We start from the raw sequence: 26947 nt of genomic DNA on the forward strand, positions 1-26947 counted from the left end.
CAGCACACAGGCGTGTGGAGATGGGCCATCCTGTGGGAGAAGAAGGGGCGTTGCAGGTGGTGTGACCAGGGCCCACCTGTGCCCCTCAGGTCCCACCTGGGCCCTGTCACGGATCCTGTGGTGAATTTTTAGAAATTCACCCAAACAGACCCATTTATTTAGTTGTCAGAAACATTCCTCAAAGGCTCGGAGTGGGGGGGGTGGCAGGAGCCCTCCTGTTCCCAGCGGCCGGCGGTGCGGGGAGGCAGCAGGGACCGTGCCGCGCCGCTGACTCAGGGCCGGGCGCGGGCGGCGCCTTTAAATGTGTCGGGCTCGGCCCCCTCCGCCTCAGGTGCCCGCCGCTGCCTCCCTGCCTGCCTCCTCCACTGCCGCGCACTGCGCTTGCGCCGCGGCCGGCACTCTGCTCTGCTCTGCTCTGCCCTCCTCTCCTCTCCTCTCGTCCGCGCCGCGCTCCGCAGAGCTTTGTCTGGGCCTGACCGGGCGGCGGGGCCCGGGCGGGCGGCGAAGCGCGGGCGGGCGGCGGGACCCTCGGGGTAACCCCGGCCCGGCCCCGGCCCGCTGTGTACAAACAGTCGGGGGGCGCAGGCGGCCCTTAAGGTGGACCGCTCCCGTAAGGTGGACTGGGCGTTTAAGGTGGATCGCGCTTAAGGTGGACTCTCCGCGAAGCCGCGCCTGCGAGGCGGGGAGGGCTGGGGCTCGGCATGGGGAGCCCCGCCTGAAGCGGCTGCCGGAGGAGCCGCGCCGGTCTGTCGTGAGGAAGAGATGGGGAAGGCCCGCTGCTGAGGAGCCAACTTCTCCCCGGCCTCTAACAATGACCAGCTCCCGGCCGTTCTGCAGGAAGAGGCAGCCCATGGACGAGGGCGAGGTGGGGGAGAGGAGCCCGGCGCTGAGCTGCCGGGGGGCTGACAGGAGAGAGGCTTCCCCTCGCCAGCGGGTCTCCGGCTGCTGACTGCTTTTCGGGGGACGGTGGGGGGGGGGTGCCCCGTTGTGTTTGGATTGGGAGAGGTTTAATTTTCTTTAAAGGGAGCTCCTTCGTCACCGCCGTCCTCCTCCTCCTCGTCCCTTTGCAGCTCTGAAGCCGTCCCGGCCGCAGTCTCCCCGCCGGCTCCGGGACCCCCCGGCGCAGCGCCATGGAGACGGTGGGAAAGTTTGAGTTCAGCAGGAAGGACCTGATCGGGCACGGAGCCTTCGCCGTCGTCTTCAAAGGCAGGCACAAAGAGGTGAATAATCTCTTCTTTTTCTTTTTTTTTCCCTGCTTTTTTTTTTATTATTTATTTTTTTGGTCTGGGCCGAGCTGGGCACCGCGTCCCGGTCGCCCCGTCCCTGCTGGGCTGCGGCGGCTATTCTTAGCCTGGGCATCAGCCCCGGGCTCTGGGGCAGCTCTGGTGGTGGTAGACATATTTATTATTATTTATTATCGTTATTCTGGAGTTTATTTGGGAGGCAGGCGTGCCCCCCAGCAGGACCCGGGCAGGTGGCTTCACCTTGCGGCTAGCCAGAGCGGGGCTGGAGGCCGGCAGCCCGTTGCAGAGGTGTCCGCAGAGATGTCCTGCTCGCCAAAACTGGCCCTTACCTTGAGATCAAGCAAACAAAAATCCCTACACACCGTCTATGAAGTGTGTGGAGGGCTCTTGCTTGGGGTTTTTTTGTGTGTCTGTGAAGTTTTGTCTTTCTCCGCTTAATTTTTCCAAGAGGAGGGGAAATCGCTCAGTGGTAAATAAAAGGAAACCAATCCGGCAGTGGATTTTCCATCATTAGGGCTTGGGATAAGCCATGGCTCCCACAGTGCCTTTATTTCTAGTGATTAAATAAGAGGATAATCTTTGTATAAAGTAGTAACAAAAACCCAAACCTTGGGCTTTTCTCCTTGGGCTGAGGAGCATAATTCGGGAAAGGGCAAGTCTGAACAAGTGAGGGATAGGCATTAGGATATAAAGTGAGAGGCCTTTACCGGTGCTGCAAGATGCTTCTTTCAGTAGTATTTGTAATCTGTTAAGAGGCTGCTTGTCCTAATGTAAATTAATTGTAAAATTTACATTTATTACTGAATTATATATGCACTCTTTCAGAAACCTGAGCTGGAAGTAGCTGTGAAATGCATTAACAAGAAGAACCTTGCAAAATCTCAAACTCTGCTGGGCAAGGAAATAAAAATACTTAAGGTAAAAGTAGACTGACCTGTTTTCTTCAGTCTTTGTTCTGTGTGTCCTTTGTTGCTCCTAGCTTATGGTCTTTGTTTTACTTTTTCTAGGAATTGAAACATGAAAACATCGTTGCCTTGTATGACTTCCAGGTAAATACATTAAATTATGGCAAAGCATTCTGGATTTGGGAGAGGTTGAATGGAGTTTGTGGAATTTAAGTTTTTAACAGATGTTTGTAATCAAACATGTATTCTTGGGGGGGGTGGGGGGGAAGTCTTCTGATAAGTTAGGGAAAGATAAACAAACACAGCTGAGCAGATCATGTATTAATTGTTGTCTGGACCACAGAACTCTTGTGCAGTTGGGAGTTGAGGTGGGAGTTCCCGCTCCCAGGATGTTATGCAGTGTGGGGTGAATGTCTGTGTTGGAAGCTCGTAAGTTCTCAAAATGTTAGAAATAAAATTACAGTAGTTGTTCTTGGCATGCCTACCTTTTATTTTCTTTCTCTGGTCTGGATATGCTCCCTAAGAAAATTTATTTTTCCGAAGCAATGTAAAAATAGCGTGAGCATGACTTTGTAGCATATGATTGTCTTCAGTTCCAGAGGATTTTCATTTGCATTTTTCTGTTGTCCTTGTGGCAATCACTAAGTGTTAAAAATTGCAGCAGTCATTTTTAGATTATTGTGGTTTCCCACAGTTGCTTTTTCCTTCAGTCAGCTCTGAAGATCTAATCTAAGGGGCTAAAACAGATCTGCTCTGAAACCCAAGTTATCCAATGACTTTTTTTTTTCCTTGAATTTTTAGTTAAAAAAATCTTGCTGGGTCATGGGGCAAGTTTTCTCTGACATTTGTGAAGCTTTTAAAAAAAAAAAAAATGCTGCAGGATCTAAAAGCCTAAAATGGAACCCTTCTGTTTCTGGATGGAGGGGCTGGCGTGCGGTGTGTCGGTACAGCCTCTGCCACCCTAAGGTCTGATGTTTGCGAGTGACGGCTGCCTGACCGCTGGCTCCGCCGGACCCCCTGGGTGGCCCTGGGGTGGCTTATCTGGAGCTGCCTGCCCTGTCCCTGATATCACGTGTCCTGCAGGCCACCGTGTTTGTTGACATTCCTCCTTCTCCCGTGGATTGGCTCCGGTGGCCTCTGCGTCACCCCAAACACGAGTCCCAGCCGGTTGGTACAGCCTATTTGCAATGCCTTCTGGGTGCTGTAGTCTGCCCGCGTCACCGTGGCCCCCCAGGGCTGTGTCACCCGCCATGTCCCTCTCTGCTGGGGTGGGGGCTTACGGTGAGGTGCCACAGGGGGCCAGGTCCTTGGAAAGTGTTTAATGCCTGGTGTTGGTTTGGCGAGAGGTGGACGTGGGGGATTTCAGGCTGCTCTGGGAGGGAGGCAAGGCTGCTGGGAATGGGATTCCTTCTTGGAAATATCCTTTGGGTAAGAGGCCAGCTGTGTGTTGCTCCTCAACCACCCTTTAGAGCTGGTGTTGCAGAGCAGTGACCGCCTTTGGTCTGATGTGTGCTGCAGAGTAGCTCAGAGAGCTGGGGAAGTTTCCTCTGGGCACAGGCTGCTTGGGGCATTAGGTCTCGTGGTTTTTTTGCTCTCCTCTTTACCTTCTAAGTTTACTTAATAACTTTTCAGTTGAGGGAGTGAGTGGCTGCTCCTGCATTTCCTCTATAGTTTGCATTTGTATGCTGCTGGATTTGTTTATTGCAGATCTTTCAAAACCTTTGTTCGTGTTCTGTTCCTCACCCTGCTTCAAATAACCGCCGGGTAGGAAGCAGCTCAAAGACATTTCCTGCAAAAGGAGTGATGTCAGCACTGTTACAACTGCAGCAATGCATTTTTCTCCATGTGTGATGGCAAATGAGCTTTAGTTCAATTCTGTGTATAGCAGTGTAGCTTGGTGAGGTATTAGCAAGAAGCTGTGTAAGATACCACAAAACAGGACCTTGAGAATGGTTCTGGGCTCAAGGCATGCCCAGGTATATGTTTAGTTACCAGCTTTGTTGGACACTCCTTGTATGACCTGGGTAATTTGATTTCTTGGACAAAATGAGATGACTTAGGTGGCATTGGATGTGCTACCAGAGTGTGGAGTCTCCTCTGGTGTAAGGTGATCGGTCATCAGACACAGTCTGATGTGGTCCACCCGCCTAGGTTGTCTGTGTGATGTGTCTGAGTGTTTGGCCTTGCTCTGTGTCTGCTTAGGAGTTGTATGAGAGTAAATTATCTGCAAAGGTAAAAGTGCAGTTCTGTGGAAGGCTGACTTCTGCCCACCTTTCCTTTACTTTGTGGAAAAGACTACTTGCTTACTCACCTTGTTCCTCTGATACAAGATCGGTTGCTTCTTTCATAGCTGCATATATATTTACCCTCGAATATGTCATAGTTGCAGTTAATTGAGCCCTTACTTTTAGGCTTTCTAAAACTGAAGAGGGTTATTCTTGTATTACAACATCATAGAGCAAAAAGGAAAAAATATTTCCCTTGGCTCTTAATGTTGCCCTGTAGCTTTGCCTATCGTTGCATTTTGTGTCGTCCCTTCCTCTGCACCTCCTGTCAACAGTGACTTTAACTTTTACTCGTGTGTTCCTTACACACAAGGAAATGGTTGCCAAAACCACAGTGGCTGTAAGCAAGTGATTACACCCAATGATGCCTGTGTTTGCATTTTCCTGGTTAAAAGCTAATGCTAACCAGGCCTCATACAAACCAAGATTTTTGATGTCAGATTTGCCCCAGACAGACACTTGCAGTGCTGATATTTAATACTGACAGCAGCTCTCACCCTGGCACACTTATTTTATCCTTCAAATCCAGGAAAATTGCTGTGTTTCTTCTAGTTTCATAGATCTTTGTGATACTGGTTCATAAATAATGACAAAATAAGAAGCTTCCTAGGAATAAATGATACTGGTGAATGTTTAATGCATAAAAGTGCAGCGTCTGGACTTTTATAGATCCCCTCACTGGAGTCCTAAGAGCAGCATCATTACATGAGAATGGCTCACAAAATGAAATATGCATATTCCCATTATTATGTGCTCATGTATTAGTGAGAGGTGCTGTGAATAGTCTAGGAGCCTAATATGAGAACCCTGCCTCAAAAAGAGCATAAATCACACTGTATTGCATTTCTAAAAGTGCTGTCTATTTAGTGTCTGTATGGAGTTGTGGTGTGGATCTTTCCTAGGCACAGGAGATGTTTGGCATAAAATAAGAACCGCATTCCTCGGTATGCAGGGTGCATTAGTTGCTACTGAACGATCCCTGCCTGGCTCCTCAGCTGGATTGCAGAGGGGCTGGAGCTGGGGTCTCCAGACTGCAGCAGTCGAGGGGAGTACAGCAGTCTAGAGACACATCTGGAGACCAGAAATCTTTTTACTCTTTTTAAAGACCGCCAAATGAGCTCTTGTTCCTTAAGGTGGAAATTAGTGACAACAAGGATACAAATAATGGTTTCCACCACATGAGGACTTGATCTGGAAATGAGGTTTCTTAGAAAACGGATTTCCAAAACTCTGAGGATCAGCTCAGCTCTTTACGTATGTTGACACTGAAAGCTTAGCAGCATGTGGTCTGGTGAATGGGACTTGCTTTGGTTTCTTTTGTGACTCAGGACATTGAACCTAAATCTGTGATCAGAGACCACTTGATTAGCTAAGGGGATTCAATGGTAGGAAGGTAACTCTTGAACTTGGCAGATCCTGGGAGCACAGTGCGCTAGACAGCTTCTTCCAGCACTAATAAGAAGTAGGTTCTTAAATGTAACGAAGATCTTTAGGGCAATGGGAGGTCCTGGGTATGTTTTCTTCCCTGTGCTGTGCCAGCTGCCCCAGAAAGGTTGATTGAGTACGTGTCAACTGAAGATCTCACATGTGGCTGTGTTGGTGCTAGGGCAGAAAATCTGCTGTTCCTGGACGTAAATCACTCTTTGGATATTAGAAAGCGTTTTCCTGCATGAAATAGGAAGAAGGATTATTTTACTGGCACATTTTCCCTAGTTGTATGCTGTGATCTGAGCTTGCTTCTTAAAGCAGCCTAGCTATGACTGTGCTTGTGTGGGTATTGGGTGGTTTGGTTTTCTTTTTTTTCCCTCTAATTTTTGCATGGGTGGGATGGACTGGTTGTAGAAACATAGCTGTTCAGCAGCGCAGTGCCCTGCATGACCTTAGTTTCTGGTTTAGCCTAGGTTACCTGAGGGTCTGCTTTCCATAATTTTGTGTCAGGTTGGCTTATTGTACTCACCAGCTCGGGATGAGCTGAGGGTAATGCTTAACTCACTCATGCAGTACAGACTCACCAAAAATATTTCTGCTGCGGTGACTGTATCACCTGGAGCTCCTGGAGACAAAGAACACAGAGTCCTTGCAGTGCAGTTTTTCTTGTGCACATGGATTAAGGCATGGGTGGCAGAACAAACACTTCTCAACTTAATGATCAGTCACCCTGGGCTGGTCTTGAGAGCCAAGTAATAACAGGCTTGTTCTATTGTTACTGTATAGAAAGTCCTTGTGATCAATAGGATCAGGGCTGTTGGGCTGTGATGTTCTGTTGTGCTGTCAGCACCATGGCCCTTTTCCAATACGGAGCCTTTAGCTGCTAGTCCACATCTTGCGTACGTGCCTCCTGCTGTCCCCCGGGACCTCTGGAGCTCTGTGTATGGCAGTGTCCTTTGGTGTGCCCTCCAGCATCGCGCGCTTCTGCTGCAACGCTTTGCTGATGAGTGTGATGTCGGATGAATCAGTGTTGCTGCAGTGTCACCTCCTTGCCTTGCCACCTCTCATGCCACCTAATGCAGGATCTTCTGTTCCTCAGGCACTGCTGTTCAGGTGCCCCGTCTCGGGAGATGGGGCTCCACTGTGACACTTGGAATGACTAAGAAGGCACTCTCTGTCTGGGAGATCACACTCCTGAGGTCAGGCTGCCTGCCTGATTAAATCCTGTTTTAATTCCATCCCTGAGTGAAGCTGGCAAATTTCCTGGTGAGCGGGTGTAAAGTGCAGGCTTCTCTGAACTGCCAAGCAATCCCCTTTCTGTTTGTGCTGCGGACAAGACTGGGGTGGCTGCTATCCTGCTCCATCAGCATCCTCGCATCTGTTGAAGGGAATCACTCTGTTACTGAAGATTGGATCTGGCTTAATTTAGAGCTAGAAGGGGAAAAGGATGGAAAATCCAACCGTCCTCTGCCAGTAGTTTTGTAGCATGAGGCTGGAGAGTTTAGTGGACCAAAATGGCTATGTTTATGGAGAGTAGAGATTTTTATAGTCTTGAACTTCTGTTTTATGTTGGCTTCACTAGCTGGGTACCTCACTGTGCAGGTCACAGAAACATCTAGCAAATGTTGACCACTAAATATAGACCTTAGAGGAGTCATGGGCTTTTTTTAGAGGGAGTGGTCTTGTTGCATTTCTGAAATCATGATCACTGTTTTACTCATCCTGTGTGTAAAGCACATACCTGTGTTCCTCTCACATGATTAAGATGTCATGGAAGAGCTGGCGACGTGGAAGTTAATAGCCTCTAAAGCTCCTGTGGAAGGTAGCATTACTCAAACTATAATGACAGATTAAGGAATGTTTCCCAGGAGTAATCAGAAACTGGTAGGCTGTTGTGTTCAGTTTGACAGCAAAGCTCTGGTAACGGCTGAGGTGCAGTTCGTGCTGCTCTTCATGAAGTTCCATCAGTGTTTCCATTATGAAAATTTCCACTATTTAAATCCTTGTGATGATTGAATGTGTTTGGTTGGAGTGGGCAAAGCAAGGCGGTGGAGATTTGGAAGATGGATGGCAAGAAGTGCCTCCTAATCAATGGCTGGGTGGGACTGAATTCAGATGGAGAACCACTGTTTGAATTTCTTTCAAATATTTATAGGTCCAAATCAAAGCCCAATTAAAAAATTTAATTTTGTGGCCAGACTGGACTTGACCCTGAACTGTGAAACTGCAATAAAACTGTATGTTTCAAAAGCTCATCTTAATGCTCAAGCCTGTGTAGAGAATTGAGGATACAGTTTGCTTTCATGTGTCTTCCTTTTTGCTCTCCCTTTCCTTCACCCCCTGCCTTCCCACCTATTGATACCGGCTGAAAAGCTTTTGCACAACAGGCAGACTAGCAAACAGCAAACAGAGTTGGCATTGGTGGTAGGAATCTGAGCTGGATGGCTGTGGCTTGCTTTGGGGAAGCTCCTAGAGAAGCTCTGGTCCCCTGAAGTGGACATATCTCTTCCATGAGGCAGACTGCCTTCATCACATGGCATGCAGCGAGATACTCTGGGAAATAAGCAAAGTACAGGGGTAGTCAGTATAGGTGGTGTTCTCTGATCTGCAATGTCAAGGAGAGGAGCTTTTTGGTTTTGTTTTCAAACTAAGTATGTACTTTTTTGCTTGTTGTTTTTTTGTTGTTTGGGTAGGTGGTGGTTTTTTTTTTTTTCCTGTTACTCATATTCTTGTAGCAATAGTAAATGGCAAACTTGATGGAAAATGAATACAGGTGATGTGGTCTTCCAAGGCAGTGTTTCTCAGGTACAGGCCTAAACACACTTTGCTTAAGAGAAGCCATCTTGATTGTCTCCAGATGTTATGGTTCCTCTTTGAGAAATTTAATAAGTGTCCACAGCAGAATCGAGGGAAGAGCCCTGCCCAGAGAATAGCTTCAGAGCCTCTTTTGTGCTTAGTGTATAGCAAGAGGTGCTTTAACTGTGTGATATCTCCTGCTTTATGATGTGCAGGCCTTAAATACCACCATAAACATAAAGAGATGCTCTCAGACTGCAAAGTGGGGATCTCAAAGCTGCATTTGTTTAATAAGCAAGGTTGTTTCAAGGGGGAATTGATAAAAATTAATCAAATTCTGCATCACTGGTTGCTTAGGGCAATAATGTTCTGTCTGGCTGCAGAAGCACCTGGCTTGTCTCCTAGCATCAGTGTAACAGGAGGAATTAGGTCAGCTGAGCTGGCATACTAGAGATCAACCAGACAGTGTGGTTCCGGTGCGGGGAATGAAAGATGCAGAATTTTAAGTCATTAGAGATCCTATTTAGCAAAGTGTCTTACGTCTCCAGGCAGGGAAGGCCTCCCAGCTGGCTCAGTACGTGCTGGTGGCCTGGAGCACAAGAGCTACTGGCATGATGGGAAACCCCATGAATTGCAGCGGAGGGTGAGGTGGTGTCAGGCAGGGCTGAGATGCAGCCCCGCCAGGCTGCTGGATGGGTTTGGAGCACACAGGTTGCATGTTTCCTATGTGTGTGTGCTGCTTCATTGCGCTGTGCATGCAACTGAGCAGTTGGGCAACTTTCTCTTTGCAGGATTTTTCACTTGTGTTTGACTGATGCTTTTTTCTTCTACTTGGCAATTGTAGCCAGCCTGTTAAATGTGTTAAAACATATTCAGTTCTATTTGTTTTTTAAATACTGTGGATTCAAGCCCATGTTACTCTGGCTTCTAGTAATTGGGTATTCCCCCCCCCCCCCCCCCCCTTAATTTAAGACCATTTTTATTTGAAAACCCATGCTTTTTTCTTTAAACTCCTTGTTATAATACCTTTGTGCTGTGACAATGTGTGTTTGTTTTCTTAAATCTGGTAAATGAAGTATGAGATAAATGGATGTAAAAGAGAGGACTTGCAAAGGCCAGCCAGTCATGCAGCTGCCATAGAAAACCCCATGGGGGTTGGGCCTCTAATTTCCAGAGTTGCATAAAAAAAATCTCCCACAGGATATCAGATGGTGTTTGGGATATGCCATTAAAAAACCAAGCCGTTCCCAACTTTCTCAGTAGAACTACATTAATTGGTTCTAAAATCAAACTTCCACATTGAGTGGCTTTCCTTGTACTTGAACATATCTCAGTAAGTGAATATGTCTCAGTGAGCGTGTGATTAAAACTGAAATGTTCACTCTTGTAACCTGCCTTACTGTCTGCCTCGACCCACAGCACTCCCCCCACTACTCCAGTGCTTTGGGTAGGCTCATAAAATGCAACCTTATGGTGTGCAAGGCTTTCATTCCAGTACATGTGACTGAGCTTAAGGTAATGGGGACTTCAACCTTAAATGGTCATTTTATAATATGGTTGTGATACAGAAAGGAGACAAGGAATAAATACAGAAAAGCAAATCGGATCTTCAAGATTTTTATCGTTGTTTTTAGAATTCTGAAGTCTCCTCTCGTGACAGCATTAACATAATGCATTACCATTTGCAAAAAGGAACTTGCTTTTGTTTAAAGGAGCTTCTAGGTCTTATTCTGCCTGTTGGCAAAGGGGTAACTACTTCTTTCCACTCCATGTCAGAAAGTCCAAACTTTTCGGGATTCTGCTGCTTTTTTCCTCTGCAATATCTTCTCCTTGCTGGGCTGCTGCATACAGAGGTGACCTGCGCTGTATGCTCTCAGGCAGTAATGCCTCCCTAAGAGCTGGCCAGCTGGGGACACAAACTGGTGTAGGTGGTGCAGCATTACCCCCAGACGAACATGATTGCTGTAAGAACTGATTGCTCTTCAGTGTCCCAGCAGCATGAGTCTTCAATTTGCTCTGATGCATGGTTTTGGTCTTGCCTTGAAGCTCTGTGACCTGTGAAACCGGCCACTTTGTCCCTATACTCTTATTATGACATTAATCCTATATTTTGGTTTCTGTGGTTAGACTTAGATGCAGCTCTCAGCTTTGACTTGCTGTAGCGTGTTGCTCTGCAGAGGCCCAGTCTGCCTCCGAAGGAGAGTCATGTTTTCCTGTTTGAGCTCTCTGCGAGCGCTGTAGCTATCAGTCATCCAGCAAGTGTGGTGAATCTCATGGCTTTGATCAAGACCTGCAGTGAACTTGTGTGAAGCCAACAGCAGCCTGCCCAGTCAGTGAGGCTGTGATGGGCACTGCAGCCTCCCACTGCCTGGCGGTAGAGGTAGAGAGGAGAAGAGAGCTGGGGCTGGTTTGAAGGAAGCTGCAGAAAGCTCGTGTCCAGTGGAAGGGACGGTGAAGTTTCTTCAGGTCACTTGAAGACTGAGCTGTCTTACCAGCTGTCCTACGATTTGTCTGTAGTGGTATTAGCTGTCTGGCAAACAGTAGCTCCACAGACATAATGCTGTCTTGTTCATTTTTTTAATGCCGTGCAGTCAGACTTCAGGACTGTTGCCAGGGGGATGGGAAGTACTTTCCCTCCCTTCCTGAAGCCTGTGTAGGACCAGAAGATAGCTTTCCTGCTGTTTTTAATCTACCCTGAAGTACAACTGGTCCTGAAACAACTCATCTGTTTCATAAGCAGAGAGTACCATAGTGACTGGAATGGGATAACGCTGGCCCTTTGCATTGTTGTTCTCCTGGTCCTACAGAAACCTGCCTGCTGCAAGGCTGGCCATCAACCACTTCTGTGCTGCAGGGCCTCCCTTCTGCTTGCCCTCTGCCTCCGCTGGTGCTCCCCATCCTGGAGCAAGCTGACAGGTCTGTAGGAAGCAGAGTGCAGTCAAGAGCCGATGCAGAAGTCTGTGGGCCTCTCTGGGGCTTGCTTCTTATGCTTATTCCCTGGGATCTACATGAAGAAATTAGAAGCCCTCGTTCTTTTGGCAAGTTAAAGATCTGCTGACTGTGGTAATAACGCTTTCTAGTCAGTAGCAGTAAGTTTTGTTGCTGGACCTGGATGTGCCAAGAAGGGGCAAAGATATTGAGTAGACTTGATTGATGGTATTTGTTGCTTGCATACCATCTCCTGGACTGTGCTTACATGTGACTGCTACCGCAGCCCAAGATTTATCACTTCCACTGTAGCCCATATGCAAGAGGAAACTGGCTGCTGGTTCCTTAAAATGTGCTAACTTTCTTGGTGCAGGACCTCACCGGCTGCACAACTTGAATCCCAAAAGTCTGTCCTAAAATGTGCTTTTGTTTGGCTGTGAAGCTGTGTCTGGGTTTGAGAAACATTTTGTGGTATTGCGTGTCTGTGCAGAGAGGAGACTATACTGCAGTGAATGAGTGCTTTCCTCTTCTTTCCTCCTTTTCTTCCTTCGAGTTAATTGTTGTCTCTTGAATTGGAAACCTGCTTGAAATGTTCCTGAGTTCCTTAATGGTAAGGTTCAGAAGGAGTGAAGAGAAGGAGCAGGGCCAGAGAACAGAGAAACACAGTAGACTCAGATTTTTTTTTTTTTTTCTTTCCACGTGAAGTCAAAAGGCATGTGAATATCTTCTAGGTATTTGCTTTAGATCTATTTTCCAAAGGGTGAGTATTGCTGGGTGCTCCCACAATTCAGATTAATGTACTATTGTCTTTTATCTTGCTTCTGTGCAAATAGTTGGGTCAAGAGAATCCTTGCATAGCATGACGGTTTTCCTTTACCTCTTCAGAGGTTAGCCTGCTCAAGCCAAGCTGTGAGCCACGAGTGAAATAATACCAAGAGATTTTACTGTTTGGAAAGTTTCTTCCCTCTCTTGAGAATGGTGGGTTCTGTTTCCCAAGCCCAGCCGGCTTGGGAGCCCCTGCCTTAGCTAGAGGCTTTCCAGGTGCTGTTGGCCTAGGAGTTGGTTTCTGTAAAGCAAAACGGTGTTTGTTACAGCCCACGTTCATGACTCCAGTGCCACTGTCAGAACAGCAATGACTAGAGACCATAGGCCAAAAGGGCACTGGCTCCATGAGATCCTACTGGCAGAACAGGAGGATGCGGTGTGCCGTGGTTCTGCTGCAGCCAGTGGGGGAAGTAGCATTAAAAAAACCCAACAGAGTGGAAAAGCTTAGCTTTCAGTTGGTGTTGAGTTTATCTTCCACTGTCAGACCCTCAGCTTTATTTTATGCTTCTGTTGTGTTGGTACAATTGATGAGTCCTAGCCCTGTTTACAGAGGTCTGTGTGTGGCAATTATCTTTGCTTGGCAGCTGTGCTCCGGATGCTGTTTGAGAGGCAGTGTTCAGCAGCACATGGTAGATATCTTCTGAGAGGTATGAAGCAGGAACCTTTGCCATCGGAGGGAGGCCAATGAACAGGCAGTGGTATGCTGTTCTTCAGGAGAGTAACAAAACCAGTTTTGAGGACTTGAGTCTGTGTGGCTCCTCTCCTATAAGCAGTAGAAGCCTTATCAGCCACGTGGTGCTCAGCACATGGGCCTAACAGTGGAGCTATGTTCATCTCCCAAGTGTTCTTCCTGCATCCCCCAGTCATCCTAGAAGAGAGGGTTTGTGTGAGGTGGAAGTCATTCTTTGCTGGTTTTACCCCAGTGTCTACTACGACACTGGTCCTGCACAGATTGGTGAGAACACGGCATTGCAGAGAGAGTTTTGGAGTGTTGTGTAATTAAACTGCAACTTTTTTCCTTCCTAAACATCTTTCTAAACTTGGTGGCAGGCTAGGTGCTGGGGTAGAGTGCAGAGGAGGACTTCTCTAAGGAAGCTTCCTCTCGCAGACTTTTTAAGCTGTGGTAGGAGGATGACTAACTGTGGGTACACCCAGACGTTTCCCTTTGGACACACCTAAACATACACTTTCCAAGAAGAGGATCATGCCACCTTCCACTATGGGTGGAGAGAAAATTTAAAGGCAGGCAGGACTGCTGGGTCTTGATGTCCATAACACCATCCCTCCTAGTGTCCCAGTGAGGAATTTTAACACAGCACTGTCCTGGGATGATTTATGTTGTACTGCTAAATGAAGTTCTTAATTTCTTTGTCCTCCATCAGCAGATGTGCGTTATTTGTAGACAGTAGAGGCTGTTGCCTATTTTTACACTCAATTAAATTGTAACTTCATCGCTGGGGCCTCTGCTGCAAGAACTACAAGTCAGGCAATGATCCAGACTGATTAATTATCAGCTTAATGTCTTTGGCAGAGGCCTTTTGGTGCTGTTGTGGAGCATGGTCAGGATACTGCTGCGCTTTGTGATGAGAGGAAAAGTTAGGGAGTTGCCTCTATGCTGTTCCCTTCGTTGAGCTTGTTTAGTGACAGGATTAGCCTTGGCTGCACAGACTGGCACATGTGAGTAAGAGGTCCAGAGCAAATTATCTGTAGTGCTTCTTGGGCATAAGCCTCTGCAGAAATACAACAAACTGTAATGCTATTCTTGTTACTGATGTGGAAATGAGTGGGTTGGGCATTTTGTTTCTTTTCAGAGAGACTGGTAGCCTGCAAAATTTGGCTTGCAGTATTTTTTTCCTTGTTTTGTTAATGAACAAATCATAAATACTGTGGAAGGATAAGAATGGAAAAGAAATAGTTTCTGCTCCTGAATCAGCTGTAGAGAAGTCCATCAGCCCGTTTGAGAAACCAGAAGTTTCTTTAGACAGTTGTATCCATTGTAACCACAGTAAGCTACTGGCTGAAGGCTTTTTCCAAACAAGAACTTGTTTCCAGGGCCCTTCCTGAAATAGATGTTTAGTTTTGGTGGCAAAATTCCTACAAATCTTTCTGGTGAGTGGGTCTTGAAATGCTGAAGTTGCAAATGTGGAAGTTGTGTCATCCCTGCTACAGGCGTCTGCGATCTGAAAATACACTTGCTAAATGTTCTGCTGTGGCGGGTGTGCGTGCAGCAGGGTGGAGAGTGCTTCCTGGTAAGGCTGGAATGTTCAGAGGGGGCTGTTGCCAGTGGATGGTTGGGCGAGCCACCTACTTCTCTCCTAGAAGCCTGTCAGGCATTGCCCTGTTATCTCTTCACCCTGTGTTGGTGGGGTAAAACCACCAACCACCAAGGTCACTGTTGCTGGGAAGTCGAGCAGAGCATCTTCCTTGCCTGTGTAGGTCCTTATTTAACCCTAGTCACTGTACACGCTGGCTGCCAGAAATCAATGACTTGCTTGATGATGTTTGTTTGCAGAGTCTTTAAATAACATACAGTGGAAAAACAACCAAACTGTACAGTGTACATTAGCTATTGGCTAATGACTTATTACAAAATATCTTTTGGACTTAATTTGTGTAAGCTAAACCTCCTCTTCATTTTCTATATAAGTAATAATATATTAAGCTTCCCCAAACCCTGCTGGCACTATACATATTAATGTGTAGAGTTACTGAGCTGCAATGATTACAGAATGTTTAAACAACAAGTGTCTATGAAAAATGTTGCTGTGGCAGTGATGAACTCGATGTGGGCAGTGATGAACTCGATGTGGGCTGCAAAAACCACTTCAGACACTTCCTCCACGCCCAGCAGTTGCCCTGTGGTGAGCTCCTGGGCCTGCCAGCCCTGCAGTCGTTCCCTGAGTAGCTGCACCGCACTGCTGATGTGTCCTCGCATCTTCTGGTACATCCATGGCTGGAGTTCCTGGAGAAGTGAAAGGCCTGGCTGCCTTGCATAAACCTTGGCCTTCCACTGTTCCCGCTAAGGACAGCAGGAGCTGGTGGGCTTTGAACGCTTCTGAAAATTTTCCACTGGCGCTTTGTCACGTGCAAAGCTTGTGACGATGCCTGGGGTTTTCTTGCACTGCTTCCCTGGGCTAGTGCTTCTAACCACAGGCTGGTTTCCCACTTCAGCTGAAGTGTGTGTGAAAGTGGATGACTTAACGTGTGCTGCTTTTAAATGCAGAGATTGGAAAACAGGGCCTGTTTAAAGCAGTACTTGTCATGCAAGGAAATGCAACAAACGCCGCCTTCAAGCATCACAGAAAATTGCTTTTTGGACAAACAAGGGGACCTTCAAAAAGCTCAGCTGGGCTTAGCAGTGAGAACAGTTGTAAGAGCTGGGGACAGCCAGCCCTGGGGTCTGGAGAACACTCGAACCCGGGGAGCCACGTGGGCTGAGGCTGCTGGAGTGCCCAGTGCCTCGTGCCCCTCCGGGGAAGGTGGCCCGAGCTGCATGCAGCTGTAGCTTGAGTCTCTCAAATGGCAGGTAGTTCAGCTTCCTCCCCTCTCCCCCCCTTCCTCCAGCCAGTCTTCCAGCAAGCATCTGGAAACTGAGATTTCACATTGTGAGGTTAAAAGAGGACTGCAAGAGAAATGATGGGAGGCGCTGAGGACTTGAGGCGTTGACAAAGGCAGTCAATTTGGTACAGGCTTGATGGGAGGCAGAGTCCTGTGGGCAGACCAAGATGAAAGGGGCTGAGAGCAGAGAGCGGAGGCTGCTTGGAAACTAAAAGGCTGGTAGGGTGGATGCTGGGGCTTTTTGAAATTGTAGTTGGGCTCGGAAGAGGAATCAGGCAGGCAGGTGTCTAAACAGCCTGTAAGTAAAGGCATGCTGCCCTGGAGCTAAGGAAATAAAGTGAAGTCTCTTGCTCTGCCGCTGCTTACAGAGCTTCTCCACTCACCCAGGTAATTGCTGCCTGCACTTGTGCAGGAATGGGCCTTCAGTTTAGGAGTGGCTTCTAGCATACAGGCTTTTATGTAGTAGGTCTGCTTCTGTCTGACTTCTGTTTCAACAAGAGGATTTAGAGGTGTTCACCTGTCTGGGTCTACCCAGGGTTGAAACATCTGGCTGTTTTCATGTTTGTCCTGTTAGTGGTTTGGCAGCTCTGCTAAACAAGTGCCAGGCAGCCGCTGGTGTCAGCGTGTGTTGCACAGCCGCCAAAGCTCCTAATGCGGCTCCGTGGTGCTGAATGTTTGTGGGGCACTTCTCTGCAGTATCCTCTGCTCGTACCGTGGATATACTGCCTTGTACGTGCCTCCTAAGGCCAGGAAGCTAGTGGAGAAGATCAGCTAAGGCTGGAGGTAAACTCTCAAGACTGTAAGAAGCATCACAGTGCAGCACCTGTAGCAAACTTGGGAAGACGAGCATTTGGCCTGGGCTTTGCTGGTGTTGACCCCCATGATAATCCAGGAAGCTTTAGCCACCCGATAATAGCACTCTGTTAATGCATGTGTAGAAATTGGTTGGCCAATGTCACGTTTTTGACCTGAGATATTTCCTTTTTGCCCTCAAATCAAAGGTGAATCTCTTGGGCACTTTTCAGCCATGGGGTTGAATTGCAGGTCCCAAAGTTGTGTTGCTCTTATCTCTTTGTTCAGACTAGCGCTGTTCATGTGGGCATAGCTGCTATAAAGGGCCAAGTTAAATGTGGAAATGATTAAGGCTCGAAGATAGTAGTGTGCCAGCATCTGTGTTGCATGCCACTGTTAATCCCAAGAGCTGGAAAGGAACATGAAGACCCAAGCCACAATACAGGAGGTCTGCTTTGTTAAATAGATGTGCACTCGGAAAGGGATAACATGCTGAAATGCCTGGCACTTTCAAAGTAAGCACTCTTTGAGGAATTAACCTATAATGAAGTTTCTACCCTCTCTTCAGTCTGAATCATAACAGAGCACAGTTTACCTGTTTAAAAGGAAATGCAGCAGTTGTAAAGTGTGTGAAATATTTCAATGCATAAATCTTTTATTTTTCCATTTTCTATTTTCCCAGGAACTGGCAAACTCTGTCTACTTGGTTATGGAGGTGAGTGTGTGTCTCTTTGTTTGTTGGGGTTTTTTTTCTTTTGTTTTCTTTTTTTCTTCTTTCCCTCCCTCTTTCTCTCTTTTTCCCCTTTTTAAAAAATTTTTTTAACTTGTTTTAAGCAGACCAGCTTGTTACACAAGTAGTGCTTTCTGCTTGCAGTCTCACCTGTGATGCTTTTGCTAATCTAATCTGTAGCTGCATGACTGAGAACTGGGGCAGTGTGGGTGAAGATAGCAGCCGGGGAGATTTTTTTCCATATTGCTGCTCTCAGAAGGTCGTGCTGGCACAGGTTTAATCAGTCGGACATCTTACCTCAAGGGTCAAATGGGTGTAACTGGGTAGTATCTGCTTCAAAGATACATGGAAAGAGAATTTTCTCAACGCAGCCTATCTGCAAAGCTTTTGAACGTTTTCTTTCCTCTGCAGTCTTCACTCTGAGGTCTTGTTGACTCCTTAATGATGTGGAACATGATGTGGGGAATTTCAGTTTTCAGCTGTGGCTGCTCCCAGGCTTTCCTCAACCAGCTTTCTGGTGGTGTCTCCAGTGGTGACCCTTCTTCTTTGTTCTAGTTTTATCTTTCTCTCTGATGTGCATGTACACAGATGTGCACATGCACAAAAGCTAGTTAATGCTGGTGTATCATCATGCAACATAACATTTAGGGGAAATGGGACAGGAGAGGAACCTATAGGAATGGTGTTTTCCCTGCCAAATACTGAATACATATTTTGACACATGTAATTATTTATGTTTAAATACTATGACAAGCCTGCCATCCTAGTGAAGTTTACTGTTTTTCTTTTTAATCTTTGATTTGCCTTGCATTAACTGAGCTTTCTGTTCTGTTTGCAGTACTGTAATGGTGGTGACCTGGCAGACTATCTTCACAGTAAGTAGAACAACATGGAGAATATCCTCTGTATTCAGAAGAAAACACTGACTGTTTTTAGCTCATTAAACTTGCTGGGGTTTGTGGAAGATCTAATCAGATTGTCTATCTTTTTTTTTTTTTTTTAATTCCTGCAAAATAAACAGAGTATCACTGCTCTTCTTCTAAGAGGTTCACCCTTGATAATAATTTGAAAACTGAGAATCCATGATGATAAAAGCTAGTCTTGTAGTCTTTCCTAGGTAGTAGGTCAGTGGTGACTGTTGTCAGTAGTTATGTATTTTAGTTACAATGGCCTTATAGATTAAACATATTTTAACTCTGCTAGGGACATGGTTTGTCTCTTTCTTGGGGTCACTGGAAAAAAGCTATTTATAGTGAAGCCTTGCAGTTCTGTAGGGTTGGATTAAAGTAAGATCCCAAGAGTATATTTCACTTTCTTTAAGTTTACCCCTAAGGGTGTCCCCACATCTAGGACGGAGCACATTTCTTATTTCAGTATATTGAGGGTGACTAGTGTAGCCAGCAGTGTTGTGAGGGTGATGAAAACTATGAACTTCAGGGTCTTTTGGAGAATATAGCACAGGTATCTGACTATGGTGCCTTGAAGAACCTTTTGGTAAGACTGAAGTGTGTCTTTGCCATCAAACCAAATGAAATCCACCTGTTGAAATGTTACCCAGCTGTATTGCTGGGACTTGACCTTCAATCTCCCAAGCTATTTTTCAGTGCAGCCCACTGCACAGGTACAGGATCCTGGCCTATATGAAAATCACATTGCACCTGAGTACCTAAGCAGTAGGAGGATAACATGTTGAACAAGTTGCTTAGCTGCAGTCAGACACAGCCCTTCTTTTCTGTTGGCCTGACTGTATTTTTTTTCTTTAAAGTAGCTTTCTTGTTGTTTTGCATGTTAACTAGAAGATTACTAAATGTGAAGAGACAACTTTAATCTCATTTCTGGTGTGGCTCTGGGTCATGGTTAAACAAAGTTTGTTCACATTGTTCAAATTAAAAGCTAGTCAGCCGGATAATACTTCAGGCTCCTTATTTGAGGTACATGATGCCTGGAAATGGCAAAAATTGAAGGATTAAAAGCTTAATTTACATTTTCCCTACAGCTGGTGTTGGTGTCCCTAGAATGATTATTTGGGGCTTGATGCTAGTATGTTGCGCTCCATTCATACAGGGTAATGAATTACGTTTGTGGACTTTAATTTTCAGAAAGGATTTAGTACTTGAAGGAAAATGAAGGAATATTGTGTCTTTCCTGTATTTTGTTTGTTTAAAATGTGGGTGAGATAGAAGTGACAGGCATTCGTTTTTTAAAATCAGGTTTAGTGTGCTTTGTCTTAAATAAGTGATGGTGTTTTGCATCCGTTGGGTATTGCTGTGCTTTAAAAGGAGCATCTTTGGTGGTGGTGAAATGCTGTTATGAATACCAAGTGAAAATGGTTTTGCACTTGATACCTTCTTTTTCTCCTTGAATACAAGTGCAAATTTTAATAACAAAATGCTTTTAAAAAATAGTCAAACTTTATAGTCAGCTTTCAAAGCCCACGCATTGGTAAAACTTAATATTTTGGCTTTCATGCACATTAAATGAACCTTGATGTTAAAGCACTGGGCTGTGCACTCTTGTTGACAAAGCTGCATACGTAAACAAGAACACAGCTTCTGGCCGAATGATTTATAGAAACATGGGTTTATAGAAAATCTTCCTGTTTATACTACTGCTTCTATGTGTCCATTGTCATCGTCCCCTTCCACCACCCCCCAGCACCCCACCAAAAAAAAAATGTGAAGCATACTGTGCAATTAGCTAGGCTATTAATACAGCTCACTTCCTTGTTTATCAGTTGAGACTACTTGGGAAACTGGTGGCTAGTTTGAGAAAGGGACGATGAATTTTATTTTCCAACTAAAATTCAGTTTTACCCCAGTTGGGTTTGTTTGAGTGTTGCCTGGGGTAGGGTTTGATCCTTCTTTGCCTGAGTTAATTTGAAAAAGTTACCTTTAGCTCTGTTTTTACCAATAAAATATTTTACCTTGACAACTGTAAAGAGCAGCTGTTGTGACTGGGAAATTGGTGTGTACTTTTATTGTAACTCTTAACATCTGTGTGCCGGTTGCCAGTAAAGAAAACCCAGCAGGCACAGATTTCCAGAGGGAGCAGTCAGTAAGGGACTGCAGCAAGAAAGTGAGTTACTCCCATCACTGCAGCAGAGATCTGGGTCTTCCAGGTCCCAGAGTCTAGATACAAGTGTCAGCTTTTTGCATCACATGGCTTTTTCCGTTCCACCACATGCTGCTTTGGGGTATCTCCTCTCCCAGCTTCTGCAGGTGCTCAGGGTGCTTTTGATGATAATGATTTTTTCCTGAAAGCTCATCTTGGAAAGTTCAGATTTCTTCCAGGATATTTCACTGGTATGCAGGAGGCTTGTCTCTATTGAGCGGTTATTGTGCTGCTTCAGTTATTTTAATAATTGCGTATGGTATTTAATTGCAACGTCTGCTTTCCCACTGACTCCTCAGACGTTTTTGCTGGTAGTTCCTGTAACACTTATGCAAGCTGCGCATGCAAATCCCTTGTTTCTCATTGAACGAGATGCTTGTAAGCTTCCCAATCCATTCTGCCCTCTAATTACAAGCATTAGGCAATATGGTAATTCTGTGTTGAATCCAAAAGCACTCTAATTCTCCTTGTCTTCATAACTGGAAGACGTGCGTACGTGCACGTTTCAATGCAATATGCATTTCGGCTGTGTTACGCTGTAGGTCAGCCCCATCTCTTTGATACACACAACCTTGGGTTGTATTCTGCTGAGCATAACTTCTGTGGTGGTGTTCTTTAATGGTACAATGTGATTTCCCTTCTGATAGCTCTCTGTGGATGTTGCTTTCATTTAAAGCCCATCACAGGGTATGTTTTAAGCTGAGAGTGGCAGATTGCTGCTGTGCGTGGTAGAGCTGTGGTTACAGAAGTGACTGTCCTCTGTACGGGAATCACTGGAATTCTGTGGCCTTGGGTACTCCGGAGGTCAGAGCAGGCTGATCTAAAATTTCTTCTTAAATTCTGTGAATTGGCATTGACACAGGCTGTTACGGACAGTTCATAAGTGCATATTCATGACCTTCCTTCAAGCTGCTTCTTGGAGAGCACATCTCTGAAGAAAACTTCATGTCAAAGCAGGGCATTTCTTGGTTTGACCATGACACGTGCAAGGAGCTGTGATCTTCTAATTCGTCCCAAGTGGTGTGGGGACCCCTTTGTAAACAAGAGGTGTGAAGCACTGCTGTGTAACTTGTCACCCTCTTCAGCTAGGTAATTAAGACTATGATAAGACTAGACCTATCTGGAATAAGTCTTCTAACTTGTACAGGAGACTTCACAGGAGTCTTACTGGCCATGCTCTGCATGCGTGGAGCTGGGGGAGTTATAAGATGGGCCCCAAATAAATCAGCTTGGTCTCTCAGACTTCAGCATGATTTGGATTTGGCCCATGTTAGAGATACTCGTGGCACCTGTGGGTAAGAGGAGAAGTTCTTTTTCCTAAATAACGTTTCCAAAATGGTGTTGTCATGTAACATCAGTGGGTGTACTCCAATACATCTACCCTTGGATCAGCTGACAAGGGCTGTTTACTAGAATTTACCTGGCAGCCTCTTGGCAGGTTGAACATCTCAACATAGGCTGACCAGGGTACTTTTTAGGTGGTTTCATCCTTTTCCTACGCCTGAAGAGGTACAAGGCACGCGGGCCCCGCGCTGACCTGCAGTAAATATTTGCTCTGATCTACTGACCTGTGTAGCCGCCGTTCCCAAGGCAGTAAGCCGAGTGCCTCGTCACTGAAGTGGAGCCCATGAAAATAAACACGGGGATATTATTACTTCTCAGTAATGGCAAAGTAAGGCTTGTGAAACAGTGTTCTCTGCAAGAACATGTTGCTCACCACAGACATCCACAGGGATGTCCAGACTTCAGTGTGGGCTTAGTGTTTGCCAGCAGTTTTCTGGTGAAGACAAGAATGTCCTCTTTTTACAGGGCCAGAAGTAAAAGTTCCCTATTTGGGACATAGCAAAGAAAGTGAGTTGTTTTGTTCTCCACGCCTTTTTTTTTTTTTTTTTTTGTGGCACATAAATTGAATGAGTCTTCTGTATCTTCTCTGTCCCCTGTTGATGGTAGCTGGTCTAGAAGATCTTTTGTGGACCAATATCCTGAAGTTGCTGGAAGTGTCAGTTGTATTTAGGTCTCTGTCCTTCAGTTAGAGATTGCTACTGCCACTTGGTAGACTGATGGGCTGAGTATGAGAGATAAGGACTCTTGTTTTTCTGTGTTATGGCATGTCTGTTAATAGAGGGAGGTAAAAGCATACGCCCCAACGCTCCCCAAGTAACTTGACTGTCCCTTCTCTGTTACTGATGGCAGCACCTCAATTTTACAGTCCTACCTTGCTGCACTACCTGGATTTGTGATATTTAATGCTGCCAGAGGATCCAACAGACCTCTGTCTAATTTTGCTGCACTGCAATGTGGTAGCTCCATTATGCCACAGCAGATGCACTGGGGGAATCTGTCTGGAGGCTCAAGACACCAGCTTAGATTCTGCATGTCTGGAAGAGAGCACCTTTGCAGGGCTGAGAGCTTCGTACAGACTTCTGTGAAGTGGAAAAGCTTAAATTCTGCAGAAATTAGTAGCTTAGAGGCCCTGTTTTATTTGGGTGAATGGATTTTTCTGATCTTGGTAGCAGTGGTTTTTTTCAATATAAAGAGTTAGGACTGACATTAGGGAGGCTTAACTGGTTTGCTGAGGGATGGTGGCTAGCACTGTGTTAGCCTTATAGCCACCAAATTATATAAAGGAGAGGGTAATGCCTTAAAGATGTGGTGTGCTGTTGGAACTGCAGGTCAGAACAAGGCTCTCAACAACACAGTTTCTCTGCTAGAGGCAGAGTGTATTGAGCCAGGAGTTTGTAATTGCCTGCCAGCTTAATAATGTTAAGAACTGCCAAGTTTCAAGTCTTGCTCGATGTTTGGGGCAAGATGAGACAGCCTGTCCTTTCCTGGGCCTGAGCTGAACTGGGCAAAAAACTTTGGAATTCTTGCTGGTTTGTTTGAATATGGTGTTTTGACCATTCCTAAATAGATTTCCTTGAATAGGAATTGCAGAAGCATTGCAGAGACATTTTGTTGGAGAGAAGATTGAGCACAGCTAAGATGCTGGACCTTTAATAGACAGAAAATGATCCAGGATTGAGTACACTGATAGACTTCAGGAGGAGGTCAGGGAAAGCCTTGTTAAAGATGCGGCAGTGCTTTTTTCAGAAGGTGCAAGTGGATTTGGTAGACTTGCATCTGAGCTGCCTCTTAATATCCTTAAAACCCCTTCACAGAATCTCTCCTTCTTGCAGAGGAGTCTCTTGAATTCCAGCTGAGTGCCAGTTCATGAGCAAAAAGGGCCAGCGAGGGCAGAGAAACTCTATATACATGTGCACTGGTCTCACGTGTATGAGTCCAGGACCAGCTAATAGCCGGTGACATTTTAGCTCTGCTTGTGCCACCTTCTAGAACAGTGAGGTTTGGGAGTGGTGGGAGTTTATTTTCTATTCTAAGTGCTGTTTAACTTATCTGTGTCCCTCGCTGTTTCCCATGCATGTATTTTAAAAGTTAGATTTTTAATTTCCTGTGTTGTGTTAAAGCTGTGTGCAACCTCATCTGTGTTTTCATAAGGATTCCTCCCTTCTAGCTGACTAGGTAGAGTAGCATTTTGAAGCTTGTGCCAGCTTGTTTTAATGTCTTACTAGAGAACAGCTGGAAAAACACTGATGAAGTCCCAGGTAATTTACAGGGACCTCTTGTAAAAGAAATTATTTTTTTGAGTGGAATGGTGCTTGCTTTAAGCCTGACTTGCTCAGTGACTGACAAGGAGGCAGGCTGGTAGCACTGTTGATCCTGGGGTTTGTTCAGCAGGCTTTGGCAAGAGTTTCATACGTGTAGTTCTTAAAATAACGAGAGCTAATGTCGCATCTCTCTGATTAGAAGAGCCAGTTGAACATTATTTTAATCCCTTCAATGTTTATTTTCACACCACAGTTCTTGGGAAGCCCCTGCCTCAGGAGAGTGCAGTTCAGAGCTTCCATATTTGCAGATTTTGATTACTAATATATTTTTTTTAAAAAAATTGCTTATGAAAGCATTCTGAGACGTTCTTGCTGCATCTGTGGATGCAAGATGGAGGGTGTCAGATGACAGTTTGCAGGGGCCATTTGGCAGGGGTGTGTTGTTAGGTATTGGACCGTGGTTCACCCTGACATTGGGTTTGGGATTAGAATTATGGTTTGGTCTAGTGGTTGATGATACACAAGGGTTATGCCTAGACTTGGACTCATACCCCAAAGTTACAGATCCCTGCTGGCCGTGTACCCTGACCGTCTGAATTTAACCTACTAACCCTTTCCAGGCCCAGCCATGAGCCTTAATGATTCTTGCAGGTATAAATCCTAATCCTAACTGCCTTTCCTCTTAGCTCCACCTTTAGACATAGTCTTTGTGATAAAGCTCTGACCTCAGGTATCCAACCACTATTGACCATAGCTCAAAGGTAGCAACCCTCCCTCTCCTTAGGCCACGGGCCCTGCCTAGTGTTTGCCTAGATCTGGCTGGCAGCTCTTGCTGAGGGAAGCCCTAAACCTCACCAAATCTCACTTTTTGGATCCAGTTGATAACCCAGATTTAGCTCCTGCCACTGGCCTGAGTTCACCATGAGAGACTCGGGGCTGAAAACAGCCCTGACCACAGAATAAGCTGGGAATGCAAACGCTCTCCCTTGCTGCCTATAGGAATCATTCAGAAATAGTGTGTGGAGAAAAAACGCCACACATGGAAGTAAAAATGCCAAATTATGGCTAATTGCTGTGGAGAATCTGCCCTCTGGGCTCTTCGGAGAACTGGCATTGTAATTTCTTAATCTGTGGTTATATTTTCCTCCTCCCTAGCTATGCGGACACTTAGCGAAGACACCATCAGGCTCTTTCTCCAGCAGATAGCAGGTGCCATGAAAATGCTGCACAGCAAAGGCATCATCCATCGGGACCTGAAACCACAGAATATCCTCCTTTCCTACACAGGAGGCAGGAAATCAAATCCCAACAACATTCGCATAAAGATTGGTAAGACCCCATTACAAACGTCATCCTAAGCGCTCTTGGGAGGGTTTCATGATGGATAAGGGGCAAGCCTCAATCTTTCTTTGGGGAACTGTCTAGGGGGAAGAAAGAATTGCTGCACTTTCTAAAATGCCCTGATGTTTTTAATCTTTCTCGCTTAGTTCCTCTGCTAGACATAACCATTAGTTGGCTCCAAGCAGCAGGAGCAAGAGCTTTGTGCTCTGCCAGGACAGAGACTAATGCAACAGAAATTGGGCAGGCCTCGTTCCACTTCCAACCTGAACGGTGCCTCCCTTGGTAAAAACAAATACCAGCCTGCCCTAATTGGCTTGTAATCTCCAGGCTTACTAAAAAATGAGCAGCTGTTGTGACTTTTATCTTCAGCTTTTAATAGAATTGAGGTAAATGTTGGTGTCTTAAGGCCTGAAACTAGCTGCTCTCCTGGCTGGCCTCAAAGAGCACAGTGGGAATTGGGCACACCTGAAAGCAGGCGTTTCCACAGTCCGAATTAGAGGCAGGCTTCTCAGCTGCATCTTGAAGAAATCCACTTTTTGCACATTAGGCAAGTGGCACAGGTGGACCAGTAGTTGGGACAAATGCTCCAGAAATCCAGTTACAGAGCACATGTATCCCCTGTGGTCCCTCAGAAGTGAGTGCTGGATGATACCACCCTCAACACGTGGACTTTTGATTATGTTACAGTTCATGAGCTGAAGCTGACACCAATTAGAGAAAACTGTTTCTTGCCTGAACCCTGTGCTAATGCTTTCATTCAGCTGAGAAATAAGGTCCAGTGGAAAAGTTTGAAACATTGCTGCCCATTTGGCCAAAGTGTTTTCTGTGGAGTGCAGAGTTATCTGGAAGATGGAGGTGACTGGGAGATGCAGGCAGGAGGGCTGCGGGCACGGCTGCTCATCAGCATGATGTACCCTGCAACTCCCTCCCTCCTGCTTCCCCGAGAGGTACATGGTCCAGGGAATGGCTAGCTGTACCAATTCATTAGTGACAGATGACAGTGTAAACAGCTGTGTCAATCTCCCAGCTTGAAATATCTGGTAACCTTGAGAGACCCTCTAAGTATCATATGATCAGATGCTGAGTAACCTGCAGAGGTAATTCATCTTGGTATTCCTTGTCCCTGGCTTTTCTAGCCACCAGGGGAACTATGGTGGCTACAAGGACAGCTTTCTGTCCTCGTGCTGGGGTTAGCCCTGTTGAAACTCTTCTAAAGGAACAGAGCAAGACTGTTTTCGGTAGGGCTGGTCTAGAAATGTGGGTGGTGGCGAGTAGTGGTTTCTCATGGATGTCTGTTACATTGCAGCCTTTTCAATGGAGGGGAACTTTCAGTTCCACAAATTAAAAGTTGAGATAGCAGCAGATGAACTAGCTAGTATGAACTGGCATGCTCTCACTG

The 26947-nt window shown here is 45.9% G+C and overlaps 1 protein-coding gene across 4 annotated transcripts in view; it reads left to right on the forward strand.

Annotated features, from left to right (window-relative positions):
* The first annotated feature begins 411 nt into the window (after nucleotides 1-411).
* ULK1 (unc-51 like autophagy activating kinase 1) overlaps nucleotides 412-26947 on the forward strand; it is an 84031-nt gene continuing 57495 nt past the window's right edge. For 2 of the 4 annotated variants that reach the window (XM_075515756.1, XM_075515755.1), the window contains exons 1-7: nucleotides 415-865; nucleotides 1071-1220; nucleotides 2070-2162; nucleotides 2252-2293; nucleotides 17444-17476; nucleotides 18330-18366; nucleotides 25363-25536. In XM_075515756.1, the coding sequence (XP_075371871.1) occupies nucleotides 1131-1220; nucleotides 2070-2162; nucleotides 2252-2293; nucleotides 17444-17476; nucleotides 18330-18366; nucleotides 25363-25536 (469 nt within the window). In that variant the 5' untranslated portion in view covers nucleotides 415-865; nucleotides 1071-1130. Of the gene's footprint in view, nucleotides 866-1070; nucleotides 1221-2069; nucleotides 2163-2251; nucleotides 2294-17443; nucleotides 17477-18329; nucleotides 18367-25362; nucleotides 25537-26947 lie in introns of all 4 variants that reach the window. The other 2 variants (XM_075515757.1, XM_075515754.1) reach the window with 2 other exon arrangements.

Source organism: Mycteria americana, chromosome 13, assembly GCF_035582795.1.
Source record: "Mycteria americana isolate JAX WOST 10 ecotype Jacksonville Zoo and Gardens chromosome 13, USCA_MyAme_1.0, whole genome shotgun sequence".
Classification (NCBI taxonomy): Eukaryota; Metazoa; Chordata; class Aves; order Ciconiiformes; family Ciconiidae; genus Mycteria; species Mycteria americana.